Source organism: Diceros bicornis, chromosome 21 (genome assembly GCF_020826845.1).
Source record: "Diceros bicornis minor isolate mBicDic1 chromosome 21, mDicBic1.mat.cur, whole genome shotgun sequence".
Lineage (NCBI taxonomy): Eukaryota > Metazoa > Chordata > Mammalia > Perissodactyla > Rhinocerotidae > Diceros > Diceros bicornis.
Genome location: NC_080760.1, coordinates 46,684,884 through 46,708,987, shown reverse-complemented (window position 1 = coordinate 46,708,987; position 24,104 = coordinate 46,684,884). Strand labels below are relative to the sequence as shown.

Here is a 24,104-nt window from a genome sequence, read left to right as displayed (position 1 = left end):
GGCGGCGTCCCATATAAAGTGGAGGAAGATAGGCACAGATGTTAGCCCAGGGCCGTCTTCCTCAGCAAAAAAAGAGGAGGATTGGCGGATGTTAGCTCAGGGCTGATCGCCTCACAAAAAAAAAAAAAAAAAAAATGTTAAGCTTCACTAAATCTGGGTAGTGCACACAAGTGTCTATCATTTTACTCTTCATACCTAGCTGTGTATGTGATGTATTCTATATGAAGATAAGAAAAAGGAAGAAAGAAAAGAAGAAGAAAACATCCCTTAATGCTATGCCCCTGGCAAGGAAAGGTCAAAAGATACAAAGGTATTGGTATTTCCTGTCAGGAGTAAATCTGAAATAGGTTCAATAAGCACCTCCCCAAATCTCTAGTTTGCTAACATCAGATTAACCATGTTTGCACACAGTGTTGCATCAAGGCCCTGTCATCAGCTTGCCAGGGTCCAAAGCCCAGCTTTCGCTTGTTAGCTGGAACTCAGAGGCAGTTTATCAAACTTTCTAAAACTTGACATTTTTGTCTGTAAATGAGATAATCATAGTTCCTATCTTGTAATGGCTAAAACAATTCATGTAAAGCACTTAGCATCATACGTCGTGTATACGAAATACTCAAAAAATTTAAGGTTATGATTATACAAGATTGAGGTTACACGGAAGAATAATATCTTCTCTTTATTGGCCTTCACAAAATCATGACTATTCACTTCACTGACCATCCCTTCTTCTACTCCCAAAGACAATATGCCCTGCTCCATGTTTTTCCCAGTGCAGCTATTGGGTAGATGCTAAAGGGTTTTTAGCTCCCTTTCCAGGTGATGGGGCGACAGAGAAAGCAGCTTTCATTGTTTAGACAGTTTCCAGGTGATCAACACCTGCTAAGGCTCCACAGCTGCTTCCTCCAGGGAGCCCACCCCGTGCTTCTGGGGAGGGGGTGTCAAGTGACCCTTCTTTGTGCTCCTCTAATGCCCAGGGCTCCCTTTTTCCTGCCTGTTTCCTGCACTGCCCTTTGCGTGTTTACTTCTGCATCTCGCCCACCAGGCTACGAGCTCCTTGAGGATGGGTGCTATGTCTTAGTCACCTGTGGACTCCAAACTGTCCACTTAGTGCCTGGCAGAGGGCAGGTGTTCCACGACGGTGCTGATCCAAATAAGTGTGTCATCTCCATTTTACAGATAATGACACTCAAGTTTAGACAGGTGAAGTAAGACTTGGTGCATGTTCTTTGCTGTGTCTGGAATGTGTCTCCTACTGACTGTACCTGGAAGAACCCTACTCCTTCTTCAAGGTCCAAACCAAGCAAGATCACCTCTGTGGGGCCTTCTCCGCCCCCTTCTGGGTGGTGGAGGTAGCACTTTACATCCCCGTGATTCCCTAGCACTCTGTATGTATCTCTCTTGGAACTATTTTCCTCTTCCTCCCCTGGGTATAAAGCCCTGGGTGAACAAGCTCTCCATCTGATTCTATTTTACCTTCTTCACATGTAGATTTTGAGTGTGCAGTCTGTTCCGGGTGATGTTCCACATGCTAAGGATATGGGCATGCATGACATGGTCTTTATCAGTCAGGGCGTTTTGAGTTCCAGCAGATGGAAAGCCAAGTCAAAATGGATTCATCAGGAACAAAATGGATTGGTCCACAGTAACGAGGATTCCAGGCATAGATTTAGGTTTCTGTTAGTCTCTACTTTTGTTGCCTCTTCTCTTCTGTGTCAGCTTTACCCTTTAAAAGGCTATTACTCCGTGGTCGTTCTTGATGGCCCTGTGCCTACAACTTCCCATTTTCCAGTCGAGCAGAAAGAGATTATAACCTTTTGGAGTTATGACAAGAAGCTCAGTTTCACTGGGTCTGGAAGGGTCCCATTGACATGACAAAACCAATCACTTTGTCGATAAGTATGTGAACCTCGAGATGGCATGGAGTGGATCAAATGCTGGGAGGGAAATTAGTTTCTCCACCTGAACAGCGCACAAAGAGAATGGGAGGGGTGGTTCCCCAATGAAAGTAGGGGCACTGCCACTAAAGAACAGCAAATAGATGCCGACTATTCTCAATGAGCTTGCAGTCTAGTGGGGAAATAAAACAGCAATTTTAATTCAGTGTGAAAAGATTGCTGATGGAAACGTGCATGAGGTATAACAGGAGTACAGCAAGGGAGCAGCTAAGGACCACGGTGGGGGAGGTGGTTAAAGGAATTAAGGAAGGCTTCCCGAAGGAGGTTACAGTTGAGCTAAGCCAAAATAGGTACTAAGTAAATGACTATTGATGGAACGAATCAATGAACACCTTGTTCAAAATCACATGACTCATCTTCGTAGAACTTGAATTTAAGCTTGGTCATCCTTCAGTATTTAAGTCTAGTGCTCTTTGCAGTTTGTCAAGCTAGACTTGTTTCTGCGAAAAAATGTTTTCCAAATTCCACATGAAGTCGGAGGAGGCTAAGAATAGAAACACACTTGAGAAGGATGGTTGATGTTCAACTGAACCCACAATAACTTGCTTAATTCTCAGTATACATGAAACACTGTACATTTGCAGTGACGTCATTGGCGACTGCTATATTTTGCATTGCCAGTCTTCAGTATTCCGCCCATATTCTGGACTAAGTAGGTCATGTTAGCTGGCTCAATCTTCATTCACAGCATAAATAGCAAAAATAAATACATTCATAGCACAAAGCCATTCCAAGTTTTAAACAACTATTGCAAAATTGAGCTTTTGAAGCGTTTGGCAAAAGTGAAGTTGAGGACTATTTATACTTTCCTTTAAATCTTTATGTGGTAATCCTTAAGCCAGCTCTGACTTCTTTTAGGTGATGGGAGTAACACTCAGGGTTGAGGTTGGTTTCACTCTTACATGTATACCTGCTGGAGGATTTGGAGTCACTTGCACTGTGGCTCAACAGCGCTGCAATACTTTACTGATAGCAAAGAGTTTCCCAAAGCCAAAGAGTTCATGATATGTATTTTCTTTTTTGCCCTTTAGAGACTCCCAGTACGCAAAGTTGCAATTCTTTTTCCCTGCCCCATTTCAGGAAAAACATTATGTTCTGGCCAGATGTGTGTTTTCAGTCTTGGCTCTGACACCTTCTGGCTGTGTAACCTTGGACAGATTGCGTCATTTCTCTCAGTCTTGGTCTTCTCGTGTGCAGAACTATGGTAATCATTCCTACCTCACCAGTTTGTTGTGTTGATTAAATGAACCGATGGATGAAGGCTCTTTGTGAATTATAAGGCACTCTCTAAATTTGAAGCACTATTATTATCATCAACATCAGAGTTAGATTTTTGACATTAGCATAACATCTCCAATTCCTTTCCCCAACATTAAAGTAAAAGGCAAGCTCAAAACTGTTTACGTGGCCCAGTCATTTATTTATTTATTTTTTAATTTTTGTTTATTTATTTATTTTTTTGTGAGGAAGATCAGCCCTGAGCTAACATCCGTGCCAATCGTCCTATTTTTCTTTTGCTGAGGAAGACTGGCCCTGAGCTAACGTCCACGCCCATCTTCCTTCATTTTATGTGGGACGCGGCCTCAGCATGGCCTGACAAGCCGTGCGTCGGCGCGCGCCTGGGATCCGAACCCGGGTCGCCAGCAGCGGAGCGCGCGCACTTGACCACTAAGCCATGGGGCTGGCCCCCCAATCATTTATTTTTTAATGACAGAAGAAACTGATTATTTGTAGAAATTTTCTAATGAATGGCCCGGTACAACATTTGATCATTTTATCTTGTTACTTATGACAAATTGCCTGAGCTGACATACATCTGAAAAATTTTGGGAGGGATGTGTGGAAGATAAGTGTTAGTATGATTTTGTTGTTCCAAGATTATTTAATCAGCAGTGATTTCTAATTTATTTATTTTTATTTTTCCTATTAGAAACCAGTTTGTTGCGAGAAGTATCCTCTCAAGTGATTCTGCTTGTTGCATGTTTAATCATTTCTGCATGTGCAAGGTAATCCAGATTTTATTTTCATGCAGTGGTGATTCATAATTAATGAAGCTGTAATTGATTGATGATTTCCTTGCCTCTTTCACAAAGCATTTTAGGTATCTCTGTGGCTAAGATTTGTTCATTTGTCTGTCCATGATCAGTGCCCCTTTATCTGTTACTTCCTTCCTCCCATAATCTCACAAAGCACACAAAAGCCAGTGGATCTTGCTAGAAATTGGATTTTACCATGTATCATCCTTTGTTTAAATCCTCAGTGACTCCCGGTTACAGATACAGTTTAAGTGCCCCTGCCTGGAGTTCAAGGGTCCCAGTGGGACTCCATCTTTCCCACTATATTTTTATATCCTAACATAAAGTGTCTGTTCCAGGGAAGCCCCCTCAGCATCTCAGAGCACATAGTGCTCTTGCCTGATTATAGGCATGTTTCTGTTCTACCCTTTGTCTAGCATGCCCTTCCTATTCTTTTCTTGCCCAAGTCTTCAGGGCGGTGATCAAGTCCCTTCTTGCTAAGCCCACTCATGCCTCAGGGCCTTTGCACTTGCTGTTTATTCTGCCTAGTACAGTATTCTCCAGAAAGCCTCATAACATGTGCCCTTACTTCTTTCTGGAATCTGTTCAAATGTCCCATCATCAGAGAGCCCTTCCCTGACAACCCTGTATAAATAGCACATGACTCTCACACACACCTGGCTTTACTTTTCTTCACAGCACTTATCACCAGCTGACCTATTATATGTTCACTTGTTTAAACGTTAATGATCTATCTCTCCCTACAAGAATGTGAGCTCTCTGAGAGTGGAGACGTTGTACATCTCCTTCACTTCTGTATCCCCAGTGCCAGGGGCTCGTCGATATTTGTTGACCCTCTTGAGGATCAGATACCTCACGTCATTTGGTGGAGTTGTGTTTTTAAATACAAAGTCCTGATTCCAATCCCTTGAGATACTAATGTAGATCCAGCAAGAATCAGTATTTTCAAACAAGCTTCCCAGATAATTAGGAGGATTGAGAAGTATTTTTAGATCACAATGGGACCAAAAGAACGAAAAGGAGGGCAGGTCCTGTGGTTAAAAATAAATTTGCAAAATTGTGCGTTATATGCCCCAAGTTGGAGAATCATAGTGTGCATTAGTGTAATAAAGGGCCAGTGAAATAATATAGTGAAGAAACTTGATTGGCCTTATTTAACTTAGTGTTTCCCAAACTTAGCTTCTCTTGGAACGCTTTCCTTTATTTCACAGGACTATGAATGAAATGTTCCTCTTAGGTTAGTTTCTGTACAAACTCCCCCCTTAAGAAGGATATTAACTCCCCATCCCTTGAGCATGAGCTGCATTTAGAAACCTGCTTCCAAAAAGTAGTGTATGGAAAGAGCGAAAAAAGGTAACTTTATAGGCGAGAAACCTGGCAAACTCTATGTCAGATGGTCAAGGTTACCATCCACAGGGATAAGTCATGTTGAGAGCATGTACCCTTGATACCATGTGATGAGAATGGCACTTCTCCTCTATGGTCTTCCGAACCCCAGTCTAACCACAAGAAAAACCCACACTGAGGGACAATCCACACATGATCTGACCAGTACTCCTCAAAACTGCTAAGGTCATCAAAACACTGGAGAGTCTGAGAAATTGTCACAGCCCAGAGGAACCTACAGAGACGTGACTAAATATAATGTGGCATCCTGGATGGGATCCTGGAGCATGTAAATTAGGGGAAAACTGTAAAGTCCAAATGAAGTGTGGAGTCGCATTCATAGAGATGCACCAGTGTGGTTCCTTAATTACAACAAATATACCCCAGTATTGTAAGATGCTAATAATAGGGGAAGCTGGATGAGAGGTATATGAGAACCCTCTGTACTATTGTTTGCAAGTTCTCTGTATATCTAAAGTGATTCTGAAATAAAAAGATTAAGCGAAAAATTGGTTAAAAAAGGAATTATTGATGTGGGTAACATCAGGGATGAATCTCAGAGATACATATACATACAAAATTCAAGAAAAGGCAAAACCAATCAGTTCTTATGGATGTAACAATAGTGGGTAATTCTGGGGGGAAAGAGTGGGAAGGGACAACAAGGAAATCTTATAGAGTGCTGGGAATATTCCATATCTTGGTCTGGGTAGCGATTGCAAGGGTTTGAGTGGAAAAAAAAAAAAAAAAAAAAACAAGATGTGCACTTTATATGCTTTTCTGTACATTTGTTGAATCTCAACTTAGAAAAAGTTTTTAAAATGCGTATGAAGAGATGTCTGAAAGGATAGTCATCAGATTTTAAGAATAGCTGTTGAAGGGTGGTGGGATTTTTTGATGACAGTTTCCTTTCTCCTTTGTATTTATTTGTAATTTCTTTCAATGATTCATATTTCGCAAATAAAAACAATGGAGACATTTTTCTTTTTTTAAAAAAATTCCGCCCAGCGATTCAATCACCTATCAGATCGGCAAAAATCTAAAATTTTAAGACACTTTTTTGGCAAAGTGTGAAGCAGTAGGCATACCGATTTTCTCCTCTGTTTTTTCTAGAAGTCTTACACTTTTGTGGTTTACATTTCAGTCTATGACTGATTTTGAGTTAAATTCTGTGTTAAAGTGTGACGTATGCGTGGAGGTTCATTCTTTTACATCTGGATATACAATTGTTTCAAAACCTTTTGTTGAAAAGACTACCCTTTCTCCATTGAATTGATTTTGCAGCTCTGTTAAAAATCAGTTAACTCTATCTGCATGGGTCTATTTCTAGGCTCTCTATTCTATTCTATTGATCTATATGTCTGTCCTTTTGCCAATACCACACTATTTTTATCACTGTGGTTTTATAGTAAATCTTTAAGTTGTAAGTCTACAGAAAGTCTAAAAGAACATCTCGAATTGGCCCTGATGGCCGGCCTAGTGGTTAAAGTTTGCACTCTCAGCACTTCAGTGGCCCGGTTTTGTTTCCTAGTCTCGGAAACACACCACCCATCTGTCAGTAGCCATGCTGTGGCGGCAGCTCACACAGAAGAGCTAGAAGGACTTACAACTAGAATATGCAACTATATACTGGGGCTTTGGGGAGGAAAAAAAAAAAAAGAGGAATATTGGCAGCAGATGTTAGCTCAGGACAAATCTTTCCCTGCAAAAATAAATAAATAAATTAATACTTATAGTCTTAAAAAAAAAAAAAAGAACATCTCATGTATTGGAAATGCATAATTAGTTTGCTAAACCTGAGCAATCCTATTGTTTCAGATGGTTTCTGGGAGGACTATTAGCCAGTGTCTTCACATGCTCCTTGATGATAACTATTGCTTGTAAGTAACAGTTTGCCAAATTGCTGCTCTGTTTCCTGTATTTCACTCCAATTTTGGTCATTTTTAAATATTTTCTCTTTCTCATCCAAGATGTTGTCAAGTCATTGTTTCCCAGCCTTGCCAGCTATTTCAAAGCCACCACCTGTGCTTGGTAAGTGTTATCATGATCTGGACAGAGATGACCATAACCTGATATCTGAGAAAGCTTTCTGCTGAGTAATAGATCGCTATGACTTCATATAGGAAAGCCCTGATCATTTATCCTGAAGACTACTTTCTGTTACCACTAAAATCTAACAGTATTATCATCCTGTCTCCTAAATCCTTACTTTAAAATAGATAGAATTAATTTTTAAGGCAACAGGACTTACGAAAATAATAAATTTAAAATTTTTAAATTGTGTTTAAAGGGCTTTTGCAGATTCCGAGCACTGCACTTGATAAATACCTCAGATTGAGGGGCCTTTATCTTATAGTTTCCCAAATAGCTGGCAAACTGCCCGTGAAATGATCTCAGTTACAAACTGCGATTGCTCTGCCATCTCTCACTCACATAACGATCCCCCTGTGTGCTGACTGCCATGGTTCAGCATATTTCAAAGAGTTACTGGGGTCTGGGTGAGATGCTCGTAGAATTTCAAACAGCCTGGAAAGCACCATCTCTTTGCAAGATGGATTGTGTTAATTACCTTCACTTCAACATGGCTGCCAGAGGCCAACTCCCATGGCTTGGAGACTGAGGTCTATAATTCAAATGAGTTTACTAGCCTTTGCTCTTGACACCGTGTTGCCCTATTTATGAAATCTTTGTGTTAATTCTGAAATCACAATGGGGCTTAGTGAAGATTTATTTTGTTTAGGACTCAAGCCAATATTGATTTGCTGACACTTTGAGTGATGCTTCTCTGAATTTCCAGGCATTCCAGTTTTCTGGGGGCTGGCATTGACATAGCTAAGTTTTGTTTAACCTGATAGTTAGAAAATTGGGTCCTGAGGTCACCCGAGAAATCCCCTTTCTTTAGCTCTTGTAAAATGACATTTGTTTAAAACTCTTCTAAGATACCCACTTCCTTCACCCTAGCTGCAGTTCCCTCTCTAGGTCTGTGCAGAGACTTAGAAGTCTACCTCACCTGGCGGTAATTACAGGTTTGCATGTGTGCTCAGCTTTGTGGGCTGAGATGTCACACTAGTCAGGGCTGGACTAACCAATAATATCTGAACAAAAGATTTTCACCCAAAGAGCCATTTTGTAACCCAACTGTCAGAAATGAAAACGTTATTATTGTTTGTATAAATCCCTTCTCTTTGGGTTTTAAGATGAACATGTACCCTTAATCAGAAACACAAGTACCATCTTCTGAGGAAGCTCTGTAATGAGGGCAGAGTTTCTCCAAGTGAGGCATGGGGACATCTGCTCTAGAATCAACTGGGGAGCTTATATCCCAATTTCAGATCTTCCGAATCCAAATTTCTGAGGAGTCTTCATTTCTGATAGCCTTTCCAAGTAATTCTTTGCACATTGTCTCTGAGAACCTTGGAAATATGGTTTGTCAAACCTTTAGCCCTTGATTTTTTAAAGTGAGGTACACCTTGATTTCTGAAGTGGCATCACTTAAACCTACTAAATCTTTATTGAGAACTTATGATGTGTTGTGTACTGCACTGGATGCCCAGTTCCACTCAGCAGACATTTATAGAGTCACTACCAAGGATCAGGCACTGTGGCTAGGTGCCAGGGTTGCAATGCCAAGGCTTCGGGATTTCATAGTCTACAGAGACACATAAAGGACAAGGTGAAGTTGCATTTTAATATGGTAGGTGTGAGCATAGATTTAGCACAAAAGCTATGGGACCACCAGGAGAGAGGTTTTGCCAGGATAGGAGGGGTGGGGGTGTGGCCAGGGAAGGCTTTCTGGAATGCCAATATCTGCCTGCAGAGGTTGTATCAGGTCTTATTTTCAGGGCCTCTCCCACTGTTCTGAGTTCCTTGTTTGTTCTCTCCTAAAAGAAATTAGTTCAGGACCAGGATGATATTTCTATCCTGCACACTCTCATCTACAGCCTCATTATGGAATAAGATCCTTCTTTGATTATTTGTGTACATACTTTAACTTGTTCTTCTCTCCTTCTCTATTTTTTCCTGTTTCCTGCCCACCCGGTCTCATATACACACACTCTTGCATTTAAGACCTGTGACAGCAAGGACTATTGACTTCATTTTTCTATCCATCTCAATGCCTTGAAAATAGTAGATACACCATAAATATTCATTAAATTGAATGTATTTGTTTCACCATTTCTTAAAATACTTCCCTTATAGCCAAGAGCTCTGCATCTATATATTAAAGATTTTGCAATCTTCTCCCTCATATACAAACACATCCAGAAGCTAATAAGTCAAAGACATAGTTATTAATATCAAGAGTCAAGAATGACTCAGAAGTCTCCTCCAACAATCAAGGATAGAATCTAAGGGAGTGGAGACCAAACACTGAATTCAGTTCAAAAAACAATAATAGGGGGCTGGCCCAGTGGCGTAGTGGTTAAGTTTGTGTACTCTGCTTTGGCAGCCCAGGGTTCACAGTTTTGGATCCCAGGCACAGACCTACACACTGCTCATCAAGCCAAGGTGTGGTGGGGTCCCACATACCAAATAGAGGAAGATGGGAACAGATGTTAGCTCATGGCCAATCTTCCTCACCAGAACAAAATAATAGTAATAATAATAATAGGGTAGCCCTCCCATGCCTGTTCTGCACTATGTGTAGTTCAATTAGATTAGTGTTCTTTAGCACTTTATAATTCTCAAGTCACATACCTTTTCATACCACAATGCAATACTTATTCAACCACTTTCTTTTAAATTTGAAGTCTGTGAGCATGAGGACAGTCTATATTGTTCACCATTGACCCAAGTATCCCTTTCAAATAGGTATCCTGTGTGGCCAATAATGTGTTAGCATCAGCTGTGTACATTTTGCACATTTATGACTTCATAATAACAAAATGGGTAATGCCAATTCTCTCTACTCTTGCATGCAGGACTGTATGTTTATATAGTTGGTGAATGAATGAATAAACTTGAGGGAGTAGAAATATGAGGAAAACCCACTTGTTACCCTATGGGGATTTCTTTTCTATAGGGAGTAGTACAGATAGGGAGAGAAACCAATATGAAATGGTAGTTAACTAAGTACCAAGTTAGAATTAGAGGCAAAAAACCTCTGTAGCCTTTCAGAGAAACTGCTGGGAAAAAAAAGTTACTCTAAGCTGAGGCTCCACTTTCCTGGTTATGATTACCCAAGCTAGTTGTGTGTGTGTGTGTGTGTAGTGATTAGAGGAGATACTGCATTTCCTGTGTATGTGGATGAATTATGCATTTCTTTTCTCCTTTCTCTGATCTAGGTTTGCCAAAATTTGACAACCATTTGGGAGAGCCCCTGATGAATGTCTTCGATCTGAACATCTGGAAATTGTCTGGCTTGGAGTTGACTTGGAATCAACTGCTTTATTGGAAGGAAGTGAGCAACTGGATAATTGAGGGAAAAAAATTTAATTTGGTTATGTGATTTTTTTTAAAAAAAATCTGTTTTGCCCTCATAATTGTAATAAGCTCATGAAAATGATATTAATTTGCCTTTCTTTTGCAAACACCAGCAGTTGAAGGGGAAAGGACTGGGAAATATGATCAAGAACAAACCCCCTGGGTAAATATTCCCCTATTATTCCCTAAGGCAGTGGTTCTCAAACATTAATTTTCATTAGAGAATTCTATGAGGAGTTTATAACAATGCAGATTCCTGGGCCCACCCACACGCCCTATCCTTTGCTGAACTGCTTTAATTGAACAATGAAAGCAAGTTTATATAATCAATATCAACTTGCAAGTAACTAAATACAGTTTGTACATAAAATATAATGTGGAAGTTCATCATTCTCCCCAAAGGAGTGGCTCAATAGGAAGTGGTGAGAATAGATAGATGGTTGATGGACAATGGGCAAGAGCCATTTTTTTAAAGATATATGCTTCTCTTGAACAATTTTCTTTACCAAGTTTTCAACCTTCTTGGGGCTCATGATTACCCTTCACTCAAATTGCAATTAAAATAAAGATATAACAGAAAAAATCCCTTAAGGGCAAAATAAAGGCAAAACACCAGAGTGCTTTGAAACACATAAAAATTGTGCAGTTGCACAACTGACTGGAGGGTTGTAGAAGACGCTCCCTCTCTATCCTTCTTGCTTGATATATGTTCCCAAAGCAAATATAGCTTGCAATTCAAATTTGTTCTATGTGATATTCTCTGTCTAGAAACTTGCATGGAGAAAATTGTCTTTCCTTAAAACAACAATGTCAAAATTTCACTTTTTATATCATTTGTATTTAGGGCATTTTTTGTTTGAAAAAAGTATTATACAAATAAATCAATGGAGTCATTGGCAAATTAAATATAAAGACTAAGAACAATCTTGGAGGAGAGTCATTCATTGAACACGGTGTTAGTTTCCTGGAGCTGCTTTAGCAAATTACCACAAACTGGTGGCTTGAAACAGCACCGATTTATTGTTTTACATTTCTGGAGGTCAGAAGTTTAAACTCAACGTGTTATCAGCACTGTTTGCCTTCTGGAGGCTTCAGGGAAGAATTGTTTCCTTGTCTTTTTCAGCTTCTAGCGGCTGCTTATATTCCTTGGCATGTGGCTCCTGCCTCCAGCATCAAAGCCCAGACCTCCAATCTCTTGGTTCCATCATCATACCAACTTCTCCGCCTCTGCAGTAAAATCTCCCTCTGCCTCCCTCCTAAGAGGACACTTGTGATTACATTTAAGGCCCACTCTGCTAATCCAGGATAGTCTCCCCATGTCAAGATCCTTAACCTAATCACATCTGCAAAGTCCCTTTTGTTATATAAGGTAAAATTCACAGGTTCCAGCAATCTGGATGTCTTTAGGGACCGTTATTCAGCCTACCACAGTCATGCCTGAGATAGATTTGCACAATGATTTAGTACATCTGGGACGCGTTCCATACATTTGTCTTTTTAATAAGTAGGCAAAATGGTCAGAAGAAAGTGGTCCTTGGACCACACTCACGGAATGCTTTGAAGAGGGATTTAATGGAGAGCTATTTGCATAGAGAGCCTTTCATTTTGATGCTCTATCAGAAGAGCATGGTTTTGAGAGTTGTTTATGTTTCCTGGGGCTCTGTGTTGCACACATTTATGACTTGATCTAAATGATAATGCCTTTCAAAGTAAGATGCTGAAATAACAACAATCGTTTACAAGTATATCAGATCTTATTGTGTATGAGGACCTTTCCTCCTCCGTTGTATAAATTGTCACTGCTGTAACAAATTACCACAGTCTAACGGCTTAAAACAACACAAATGTATTATCTTGCAGTTCTAGAGGTCAGATGTCCAAAAATGAGTCTTACACGTCTTAGAATTAAGAGCCAGCAGGCTGTGTTGCTTCGGGAAGCTCCAGAGGAAACTCCATTTCCTTGCCTCTTCCAGGTTCTAGAAGCTGCCTACATTCCTTGGCCCGTGATCCCTTCCTCCATCTTCAAAGCACATCCCTCCAACCTCTGCTTCTGATGTCACATCTCCTTTTCTGACTTTAGCTGTCTTGCCTCCTTCTCACAAGAATTCTTGTGATTATGTGAGGCCCACCCAGATAACCCAGGATAATCCCCCCATTTTAAGATCCTTAATTTAATCACATCTGCAAAGTTCCTTTGCCACAAATGTAACATATTCAGAGGTTCCAGAGATTAAGACATAGACATCTCAGGCATCTCTTGGTTCTGCCTACCATGTAGACTTTATAATTTAACCCTTACAAACATACGATATAGGTGAGATTTAACCACAGGTCGTAGTCCTAAAACTGTATTTTTTCTCTACACATACTCTCACTTATGTCATTAAATCTATAACCTTTGTTTAGGGACTTTTAGTGAACATACGCTGTTTCGTTGTCAGCTCAGGTTTTATTTACCCAATTTTCAATAAATCTCCAATTTCTCTTGAAGATGTAACCTTTTTCCAATTTCGGTCCAAATCTTTTGGGTGAAGCTGACTCCACTCCATGTGCTATAGTTGACGTATGTGATGTTGGTCTTCGCCAATCAGGGTATCCCATAGTGATTGGTTCAGGGCTGGGTATATGACCCAAATTAGACCAGTTGGAACCTATGAGACTTAATGCCTGAACTTTGATTGAGATATTAAGGAAGTGGACTTTCTCTTGTTGTTGGATTTGAGCCTGGAAGGATATAAGCTGGAACCTTTTCCAAATATGAGGAGAAATCCCTTCTGAGAATGGACCAGCATAAGGCAGAGCTGAGGAGAGACAAAGAAAGAGATTGGGCCCCAGTGTCTCTGTTTGAGACCTATTCAAGCTGCATTTGAAATTAGCATTTCCCCTGGAGTATTCTTTACATGAGCCAGGACATTCTTGTTTGGGTTCAGTTTTCTGTCCCTTGAAACCAACAGCCCAACTGACCCAGGACATTTCTCCGTTCCCACTTCTGTTGCCCTCTCTCGACTCATCATCTCTCCCCCATACTAGTCTGATAGCTAGTCTGATAGTCCCCCATGCTTTTCAGATCTCCTTGCCCTGTGTTGCATGCCGTTCTTCACCCATCCATCCTCTGCGTTACTGCCCATGTGCCTGATGCCTGCTATCCAGTCTCATCTGTGGCACTCTCTATGCATTGTATTCTCCTGTCATATTGAGCCACCTGGAGTTCCTTAGCCATGATGCCATACTCTCCCGTTCCTCTTGTCTTTGCACATGCTGTTCCTTTGCCTGGATTGCCCTTCCCTATCTTTCCTTCCTGGAAACCCCTCATCCTTCTAGCGTCCTCTCAACTCTCACCCCCACATGTGAAGCTTTTCTTGAGTTGCCCATGTTGATTTAGGGAGTCCATTTCCTCTGGTCTTGCTGCCCTTCGTCCATACCTCCTTCATAACATTTCTAAGAGACTATAGCTCTTATTTGTTCCTCCAGATGGCAATCACCTTGTGCCCCCAAACTTTACACAGGGCTAAATACTGGATAGGTCTTCAGAAATAGTGGTTGACTAAGTTTTAAGATGATGTGGTCATCACTGCCCCAGAATGTTCTAGGTCTTCAGAGCCTCTGCTTCCATTACTACCGAATACCTAGAATTTCTAACCAAGTCTTCCAGAGTGTCCAGTGTGGCTGTGCTGGAGGCTTTGCTGCGGGGGGTGAAACCCCGGCAAAAACTGTTAAGTAACTGCTGGTTTGTGTGCCAGGGGCCGTTCTACAGCTTTAGCTTAACGTCAGCTGGTTTCATCTTCATGCTTCAGCTCTCCTGCCTTCCCAAAGAGGCTGGAGTTTGATCCTCTGTTGATTTCTCTAGTCGTCTCAGGTCACTTTGTCAAACATTGGTGGGAAAGATCCACTAGCCAAATTCAACCATCAGGTTTCCACAAAACATTTCTAACCTTTAGATGAATAGGAAAGTTTTTGATCCTTGCTAAGATTGCCTGGACCTTCAGTACACGAATGTCGTGGCACTGTGTCTGATTGGGAACAGCTGACTTTGGAGGCAGACACGCAGCCTGCTCTCTCTCTGCTGGTGGAAGGACCACTATTCATCCACTTACGCAAAAGACGTACCTAATACACGGTAGAGATTCAATATTTGCTGAATTAAACATCACTATTTTGACTTATTAATTATGCAGGTCTTCTAAAAACCTTTACTAGAGGTACTCTCTTATTACTCTAGGAAGCGCAAATAATTTATAAATTTTTTCTAGCTCATTCATCCTTCCATGAATTCAATCAGTACAATTATTGATGACCGGATAATTACCCAACACTTGCTAGGAGCCAAGAATTTTATTAAAATGAAGGAAATATCATCCTACTCTCAAGAAGCAGACATCACAGCAGACAGAGAACCAGCGAAGTGTGTAATTGCAAGTATCATCATATGTATTTAAGAGCAAAAGAAAATGCTTTTTTTTCTAAAACATGTACAAATTCAGATTGTTCAGTAATTTAGATTAATTCTTCCTCTGGGTTAATGGGCACTGTGGTATTGTGTTCTCTTCCTAAGAGCAGAGAGAAGTAAGACATGAAAGGATAAGCAAAGTATCAAAAACAGGGAGAGGGGAGAAGAAAATTTAAAAAAGCAGTTACACTGGTAATAAGCAAGCAGTAATAGGAAATACAATCATTGGTGTACTCACCATGCACCCCTGGCCATTTCATATTACTTGTTCTCTTAAACCTCATAACAACCCCTCTATGCAGGTGTAATGGTTAATCTTATGTGTCAATCTGGCTAGACTATGGTGCTCGGTTGTTTGGTCAAATACTAGTCTACATGTTGCTGTGAAGGTACTTTTTAGATGTGATTAATATTTATAATCAGTTAACTTTAAGTAGAGCAGATTACCCTCCACAAAGTGGATGGGGCTCGTCCAATCCATTGAAAGCCTTCAAAGCAAAGACTGAGGTTTCCTGAGGAAGAAGGAATTCTGCCTCCAGACTGCAACATACAAATTCTGCCTGAGTTTCCAGCCTGCAGCCTCAAGACTTCAATATCAACTCTTACCTGAATCTCCAGTCTGCCAGCTTGCCCTATGAAGTTTCGACTTGCCAGCCCCACAATCACATAAGCCAATTCCTTAAAATCTCTTGATAGATAGATAGATAGATAGATAGATAGATAGATAGATAGATAGACAGAGATAGATATACAGATAGATAGATACACAGATAGATAGATAGGTGGATAGACAGATGGATGGATAGATGGATGGATGGATAGATAGATAGATAGATAGATAGATAGATAGATAGATAGAGATAGATAGATATACAGATAGATAGGTAGTTAGATAGATAGATAGATATAGGTATAAATATAGATATAGATATCATACATATCTATGGTTATATCTGTAAATTTCATCACACACACACACACACACACACACACACATATATATATATATATATATATATATATATATATATGTAATATATCCTGTTGGTTCTGTTTCTCTGGAGAACCCTGACTAATATAGCAGGTATTATAAATATGGTTTTATAAATAACCTTAGAGAGGTTTGATAACTTTCTCAAGGACACAGAGGGTAAGTAGGAGATGTAGGTTTCACACTCAGGCCTGTGAACCCCACAGCCCTCACCCTCCTCACTATTGATAGCTGCTGAGAAGGGTTACAGGAGAAGAGCATGGCACCTTGAAGGTCAAATATTGCCTGAGTCACTCTCTCTGGAAATATTAACTCAGGAAAATGTTTTCCACAAGGCAAAGGATTAAAGGCAAAGAGTCATCTTTCAGGAACGACTGTGACCTTTACGTTTTTCTTGTATCTCAAGCTTCTCAAATCTAGTTCCTCAGAGATTTGACATGAATGAGATGCCATATACGAGAGAAATCGCCTAATGCTGCCTGGTCCACTTTGCTTGTAGAGGCTTCTATAGCTGTAGCCAGCTCATGCAAAGCGTAGCCATTTTGATGGAGCACCTACTATGTGCTCAATGGTTTGTCTACCTTGTCTATAATCCTCCCCACAGTCCTGCCAAGGTTACTTTCTGTCTTAGCTGCCACAAGAAGCAAAGCCATGTAATGCCTGATGTGGGCCAGGCAGCCCTCCTTCATCTTGTAACCACGCCATTGACCATATACACGGCCTCCAGCTTGCCTGCTTAGCCACCTCAGGCTGGAGAGTGGGTGACATATCCCTTCCCCTACATGCCATGAGGGAGGGCTAGTCACATGACTCCACCTACCTGTGGGGGCTGGGAAATGTAGGGAAGCATGTGGATCTTTGGGGAGCTCTAGCAGACTCCGCTATACCCTCATTTTAAAGCTGAGGAAGGTGAATCTCAGAAAGAGTGTGTGACTTGCGCTGTCACACAACTCATCATCAGTGAAGCCAGCCCTCCACCCCAGGTCATTAAGGCCCCTGTGCCATTTTCCCCACAATGCTTCTCCAAGTGGAATCTACTGTAGCTACTTCAAAACAACTCAGATGCAAAATGATCTGCCCGCGCTGCAGGAGATGCCAACCACCTCCCCCTTCCCCCGAAAGGAAGCCCACTATTGTCCATACACTACAGCGGAGCAGACACCTGCTAACTTGGCATACTTTGCATCAATGCTACATTTCCCTACCAGGCCTTGATGAAGGTCTGATCATGTGTTTTAAAAAAATCTATCCTACTGTGATGGCTGTATCCCCTCCATCTGTCCCATGCTGGGTGAAATCTGCCACAGCTGCAAGCTACACCTGCTGGCAAGCCAGACTGGGTAACTTCGGGGTGGGGGGCAATTTAGCAGGTGGATGCTAAAAGCTGGCAACCACTTTGCGAAAATTTTCGTAGCCTTAAAGGAAATAAAAACAAAGAAAATGAAATGCAGTGGGGGTGAGGAGGACAAAGGTTGGTGTATCAGGGACTTTTATTTTCAGTGCAAAATGTCATTTTGCATTTGCATTGCCGAGAGAGAGGGTGACCCACCCTCCACCCCAACCCAAATTGAAACAGCATACTTTCATGTAGGTGACACTCAAGTTCGGGCTGCAAGTGATCTGCTGTGGGGGAGACAGCTGAAGCTTAGTGCCTGCAGCTCCATTTTTCCTCCTTTTTTAACTTTTTTTTTAGTGAAAGGAAAAATCAAGGACCATATTCCAGAGCCTTCCACCTGCCCCATTTCCTTGTCTCTTCCCCTGCTGAATCACATCCACACAATAGGACAGTGTGATATTCCTGCCCTGGAGAAAGATTGGACCTGGGGCTTTGGCTCTGACCCAGCTATTTAACTGCTAGGTCACTTTGCTCAAGGTATGTCACCTTCCTAAGCCGTAATTTCCTCATCTATAAAGTGGGATAAAAATATTACCTAATCCATAGCATTTTTTTTGAGAATTAGATGAGTCCATGCAGGTAGAGTACTTGAAGCTTGACACAGTGCTCACTGCATAGTGAGCTCTTGCAAAGTGGGAGCTGACATCATTACCAGCGGAAGTAACATTAGTAGAAGTTTTTCTGACTTCTGGAACCATATGAATTTCTCAGTTAGTAGCTGAGATGGTAGAAGGAAGAGATGAGCAGTGGGGCTTGGTCAAGGGGGTGTCAGTCTAGCTGAATATATATTCTTCTTCTGATATTTAACACAAGGCAGAGTGATGTAAAGACGACATGGGTTTCGAAGACAGACAGACGTAGGTTTGACTTGACTGCTCTGTCTTTTACAGTCTTGTGATATTGGGCCTGTTGCTCAGCTTCTTTGAACTTCATCTATTGAACAGGCATGAGTTCGTGTCTGTGGCTCTACAGTCTGGACGGTAGTATCTCTTCACGGTCATAGAGAAGTCCAACAAAGACAAAGTGAGCTTCTATACTGGCATGAGAAAGGATTTACTTTAACAACAACTAATTTGATTTTCTCTGTTTTGAAAGTGATTCGCCATCATTTTATTTAGAAGTCCAATGTGTTATCCATCGTGCCACAGACCCACCCACCATTGTGTTTAAATAAAAAAGAGAAAATTCAAATGAGCAAAAGAGAAGTCGCCCATAATCCCTCAACTCAACGACAGCCACTGCCAGCATCTTGGTGTTTATCCAAGAAAACCGTCTTGGTTGCAAGGTTGATGAGACAGGAAAACAGGCCACCTAGAGAGAAGGACTTTGGACACCGAAGTAGCCACCATCTGGGGTCAGTCTTGTGGCCATTGCCCTGTTGGAAGCAGAGGGTTCCAGCAGATGACAGACCCAGCCCCCTGCTATGATTTATTGTAAGGGCGGTGCCATCAGCTGTCACCCTGCGAGAAAGTCATCTCACTCCCCCACTCCCAATGTGGTGGTCAAGATGGCCACACAATAAAAGTTAATCTTAAAGACTCTTTAGCAAAAGGGAAGCAGGACATAAACTAAAATCTAGTGTATCCAGAGGATCAGTGTATCCTCCCTCTCTCTTCCTTCCTCCTTTTTTTCAACTCTTAGCACCAGTGTTCGTTCTGAGCTCCATGCAGCTCAGGGCTCACGGTCTAATGCGCGAGGTAGACACAGAGGCAGTGAAGTTAGCATGATGAGCAACAAGATGGAGGGGACTCAGGTAGCCGTGGAGCCCTAAAAAGGATGTGACGTGCTCAGCTCTGCCTGGGTTACAGAGAAGCTCCCCAGGCGTCCTCTGTGCTCCCCTGCATAGCACCCAGCCTGCTGGCATAGGTCCGGTGTCCGTCTGTCCTCACGACTACGAGCTCCAGGAGGGCGGAGACCGTCTCCATCCCCAGTGCCCAGCCAGTGCTGGCTGGGGAGGCGCTCACTAAATACTGACTGGACAGAAGGTGTTGAAAGGATGTGTGAGCTTAGGGGTGTTTGTCATGGACGCCTGTCGTCTTGTTCTGCCAGTGTCCCTTCTTCCCCTTTTCTGGTTCCCATAGCACCACTTTCAATTACCCCCCCTCAATCCATGGGTTTTAGTGGGGCTGCTGATCTCCAATCCAGACCCCAAATCCTGGGGAACATGGAGGCATGGGGCACATGGCTGGCCAATCAGATCCTCTTTATCCCAGGGACAGAGGTAATTAGAGGAAGGACGTGAGGAAGCCCAGAGTGGGGGCTGCACTCATCTTCTGTGTCTCCCCCACAGCCTGGGTGCCCAGCTCTTTCCTGGAGTCTCTGAGGACCCTCAGTGTCTTTCCAATAGATCCTTCTCTTTAATTTAGTCAGAATATATTTATCGTTCCTAGTAGAAAAAAGAAAAAAATATCTAATGTATGCTTTTGTTCTTTAAGAATTTTAATTGAAGTGAAATTCACATAATATTAACCATTTTAAAGTGTACGATTCAGTGGCATTTAGTGCAGTCATAGTGTTGTGCAACCACCACATCTATCAAGTTCCAAAACATTCTCATCACCCCAAAAGGAAACCCTGTACCCATTAAGCAGTCAGTCCCATGCCCCCTCCCACAGCCCCTGACAACCACTAGTCTATTTTCTGTCTCTAGGGATTTACCTATTCTGGACATTTCATATAAATGGAATCATACAATAGGTGACCTTTTGTGTCTGGTTTCTTTCACTTAGCATTGTATTTTCAAGGTTCATCCACATTGCAGCATGTGCCAGTGCTTAATTCCTTTTTATGGCTGAATAATATTCCACTGTATGGATATACCACATTTGTTTATCCCTTCATTCACTGATGGACGTTTGGCTTGCTTTGGCTATTGTAAATAGTTCTGAAAAACTCTTGAAGAAGAAGTGTGAATTTAGAAGGTGAAGAAAATGGGAGAGGACATTTGAAGAAAAGGGATCAACTTATTCCAGGGCAGAGAAATGTTCCTACCTGCCCTCTCCTCTTTCTACTCTTCCAGGCTACAGCCCAGTTTCCACACAGCAGCCACAGTGATCTTTCTAAAACGTACATCAAATCATTTCACTTTCTTGTTGAAAACACTCTGACCCACATTACCTTTCCTCCTGCCCACTATGCTGAGGCCACAACATTGCTCTCTTTTCTGTTCCGACAACATATATGGCTCATCTCCATCTCAGGGCCTTTGCACCTGCCAGACTCTGGCAGAAACACTCTTCTCCCTGAACTTCTCAAGGCCAGCTTCCCCTCATCATGCAAATGCCATGTCTGTGGAGAGGCCTTCCCAACCACTCTAAGAATGCTCTCCCCATCCAGCCCCACCACCCCAGGTCACTTAACTGTCTCATGTTCTGAACTGATCTTTCTTGTTCATTTGTGCTCTGTGGTTTTTTGTTTGTTTGCTTTAGTTTTTGTTTCCCTCTGCTCTGCCCTCTTTTCTTACCAGAAGAGAAGCTCCAAGAGGGCCAGGAATTCACCGAATCCCCAGTGGACAGAAGAGTGCCTGGCATATAGAAAGTACTCAGTAAGTAATTGTTTAATGAGAAGATGGCTGGGCATGACCCGCTGGAGAACTGGCAAGAAATGTGGTGTGGCTGGTGCAGAGAAAGAGGGCAGGAGGTCCATGGCTTGTGGCGGAAACAAAGACTGTGCCTGGATTTTCCAGGATGCCTCTTTATACCAGGCTCATTCTAATTTAGCTTTAGAAATTCTCTGATTTGATTATCTCATAGTACTGAGGGGAATGGAATGCTTCTCTACTATTTCTGTCTCAGAGTCAACATAGAAACCCTAGAAGAGAGTTGTTCCTGAGAGGTGGCATTGCAAAGGAGAGGTAGCGTGGAGAAAGGGAGGAGTCAGAACACTTGGGTTCTCTTTAAGTGCTGTGTGGCTTTGGACAAATCACCTAACCTCTCTGAAGTTCAGGTTTCTCACGAGCAGAAATGGAGAGTATAAGGAGATAAAAGCTTCCTGTGGTCTATTATAAAATCTGAGATGGTTTGCAAATACTTACTCTTGTTTCACCCTCAGAACATCTCTGTGAGGTTGGTAGTGATTATTATTCTAATTTTATAGTTGAGGATCCAAGAGAGTAAGTTGCTCGCCTGAGGTCAACTGTTAACCCCTGGGGAAGCCAAGAGTAGGGTCCCATATCCAGCTCCAAGTCCAGAATGTTTCCCACTCGCACGTCCCTGCCTACCTCTCCGGGCTGTTGTGATGATTAATTACAAATTATAAGCACAAGCATTCAACATTCTCTCCCAGACTCTTTGTATCTTGGAAATAGGGTAGGTATCCTCCTTGCTTCTCATGGCTGCTTCTGGATCTTTGCCCCTTCCCCCTCCCCTGAAACCTCTAGTTTTGGAGCTCATCCCATCAGACTGTGCCATATGCTGCCATTTCTTGGTGCAGCCAACTACCAACTCCTCATTCCTTGAAGACTATAGCACCTCCTTAATTGTCACTCTCTCCGTTATAGCTCCTGCCACTCTTCTTGGTGATTTCAAGATACACACAGATGTCGCCTCTCGTACTCGGGCCACTTGGCATCTTTCTTGCTTTTATTTTTCCTTTTTGATTTTTTTTTTAAAACAGCTTTGTTGAGTTATAATTTACATCCCCTAAAATTCACTTGTTTCAAGTGTACAGTATAATTATTTTTAGTGGTTTTGCAGAATTGTGCAACCATCACTACAGTTCAATTTTAAAACATTTATATCACCCCAAAAATATCCCCCTGGCCTATTTGCAGTCACTTCTCATTCCCACCCCTCAGCTCCAGGAAACCTCTAACCTATTTTCTGTCTTCATAGATTTGCCTTTTCTAGACATTTCATATCAATGGAATCATACAATATGTGGCCTTCTGTGTCTGCATTCTTTCACTTAGCATAATAGATTCAAGGTTCATCTATGTTGTAACATGAGTCACTAATTCATTTCTTTTTATGGTAGACTAATATTCCATTATATGGATATAGTACATTTTGTTTATCCATTCACCAATTGATGGACATTTGGGTTGTTTCCACTCTTCGGCTATTATGAATAATGCTGCTATGAAATTCATATACAAGTCTTTGTGGGGACGTATGTCTTAATTTCTCCTGGGTAGATACCTAGAAATGGAATTGCTAGGTCACACGGTAAATTTGTGTTTAACAATTTTTGTGTGTGTGTGAGGAAGGTTAGCCCTGACCTAACATCTGTTGCCAATCCTCCACTTTTTGCTGAGGAAGACTGGCCCTGAGCTAACATCCGTGCCCATCTTCCTCTACTTTATATGGGACACCACCACAGCATGGCTTGATGAGTGGTGTGTAGGTCTGCACCTGGGATCCAAACCTGTGAACCCTAGGCTGCCGAAGGGGAGCGTGAGAACTTTTAACCACTACGCCACTGGGCCAGCCCCTATGTTTAACATTTTAAGAACTGCCAAATTGTTTTCCAAAGTAGCTTCATCATTTTATATTCCCACCAGCACCATATGAGTGTTCCAGTTTCTCTACACCCATGCCGACACTTGATAATGTCTGTGTTTTTTATTGACAGACAGATAATGTCTGTCTTTTTTATTGTTACAGACATTGTCATTTTATTGACAGACATCGCCCTAATGTTTGTGAAGTGGCATCCACTGTCACTTGGATTTGTATTTCCCTGGTGGCTAATGATGTTGAGCATCTTTCATGTGCTTCTTGTCTGACCACTCACTTTTTTTTACCTCCTCTGTCCTTATAATCTTGTCTTCCACCTTAAATCAGTCACATACTTTCACAATCAAATCCCGGACCTTGTCTTTACCTCTGTCGTAATTTCAATTTTCAACATTTCGCCCTCAACCATCACTGTCTTTCCAGCTCACTACCTCTTCAACTCTAATAATTTTTGAGCACTATTGGGATCAAATTCTATTGATCCTAACATCTTTTCACTGTCTCTCATCCTCTATCATGTCTTCATTTTTGTTCTTCATCTTAGGTTCCATGCGTTATTATTAAAGTCATTCCCCTGCACCTCTTTTTCTTCATTGCACTTTCCTGGTAAAACCACAACTCTGGATGTACCCAACGCTATATCTATTATGGAACTTTATCCACACACTGAATGTAGCTTGAGAAAAAATACACAATCAGGCCTTTCTTTATCTTTTTTTGGCTTGAGGAAGATTAGCCCTAAGCTAACATCTGTGAAATCTTTCCTCCACTTTATATTTGGGTCACTGTCACAGCATGGCTGATGAGTGGTGTAGGTCTGCACCCAGGATCCGAACCCGTGAACCCAGGCTGCCAAAGCGGAGCATGCCGAACTTAACCACTACGCCACGGGGCTGGCCCCAGTGAGGCCTCTCTTTAAATTCCTGACCACAAACCTCACGGTGTGTTTGGTGCTGTCTGGCAATCATCTTACCCATCCTATGTATTCACTCTCCCATTCCTCAGGTGACTAT

The 24,104-nt window shown here is 41.8% G+C and overlaps 1 protein-coding gene across 2 annotated transcripts in view; it reads left to right on the top strand.

The window, feature by feature from the left end:
* TMEM71 (transmembrane protein 71) overlaps positions 1-11,710 on the top strand; it is a 32,517-nt gene extending 20,807 nt beyond the window's left edge. For both annotated transcript variants that reach the window (XM_058564954.1, XM_058564952.1), the window contains exons 7-10: positions 3,886-3,961; positions 7,196-7,257; positions 7,348-7,408; positions 10,663-11,710. In XM_058564954.1, coding sequence (XP_058420937.1) covers positions 3,886-3,961; positions 7,196-7,257; positions 7,348-7,408; positions 10,663-10,678 — 215 coding nt within the window. In that variant the 3' untranslated portion in view covers positions 10,679-11,710. The remainder of the gene's footprint in view (positions 1-3,885; positions 3,962-7,195; positions 7,258-7,347; positions 7,409-10,662) is intronic.
* Positions 11,711-24,104: the final 12,394 nt, after the last annotated feature.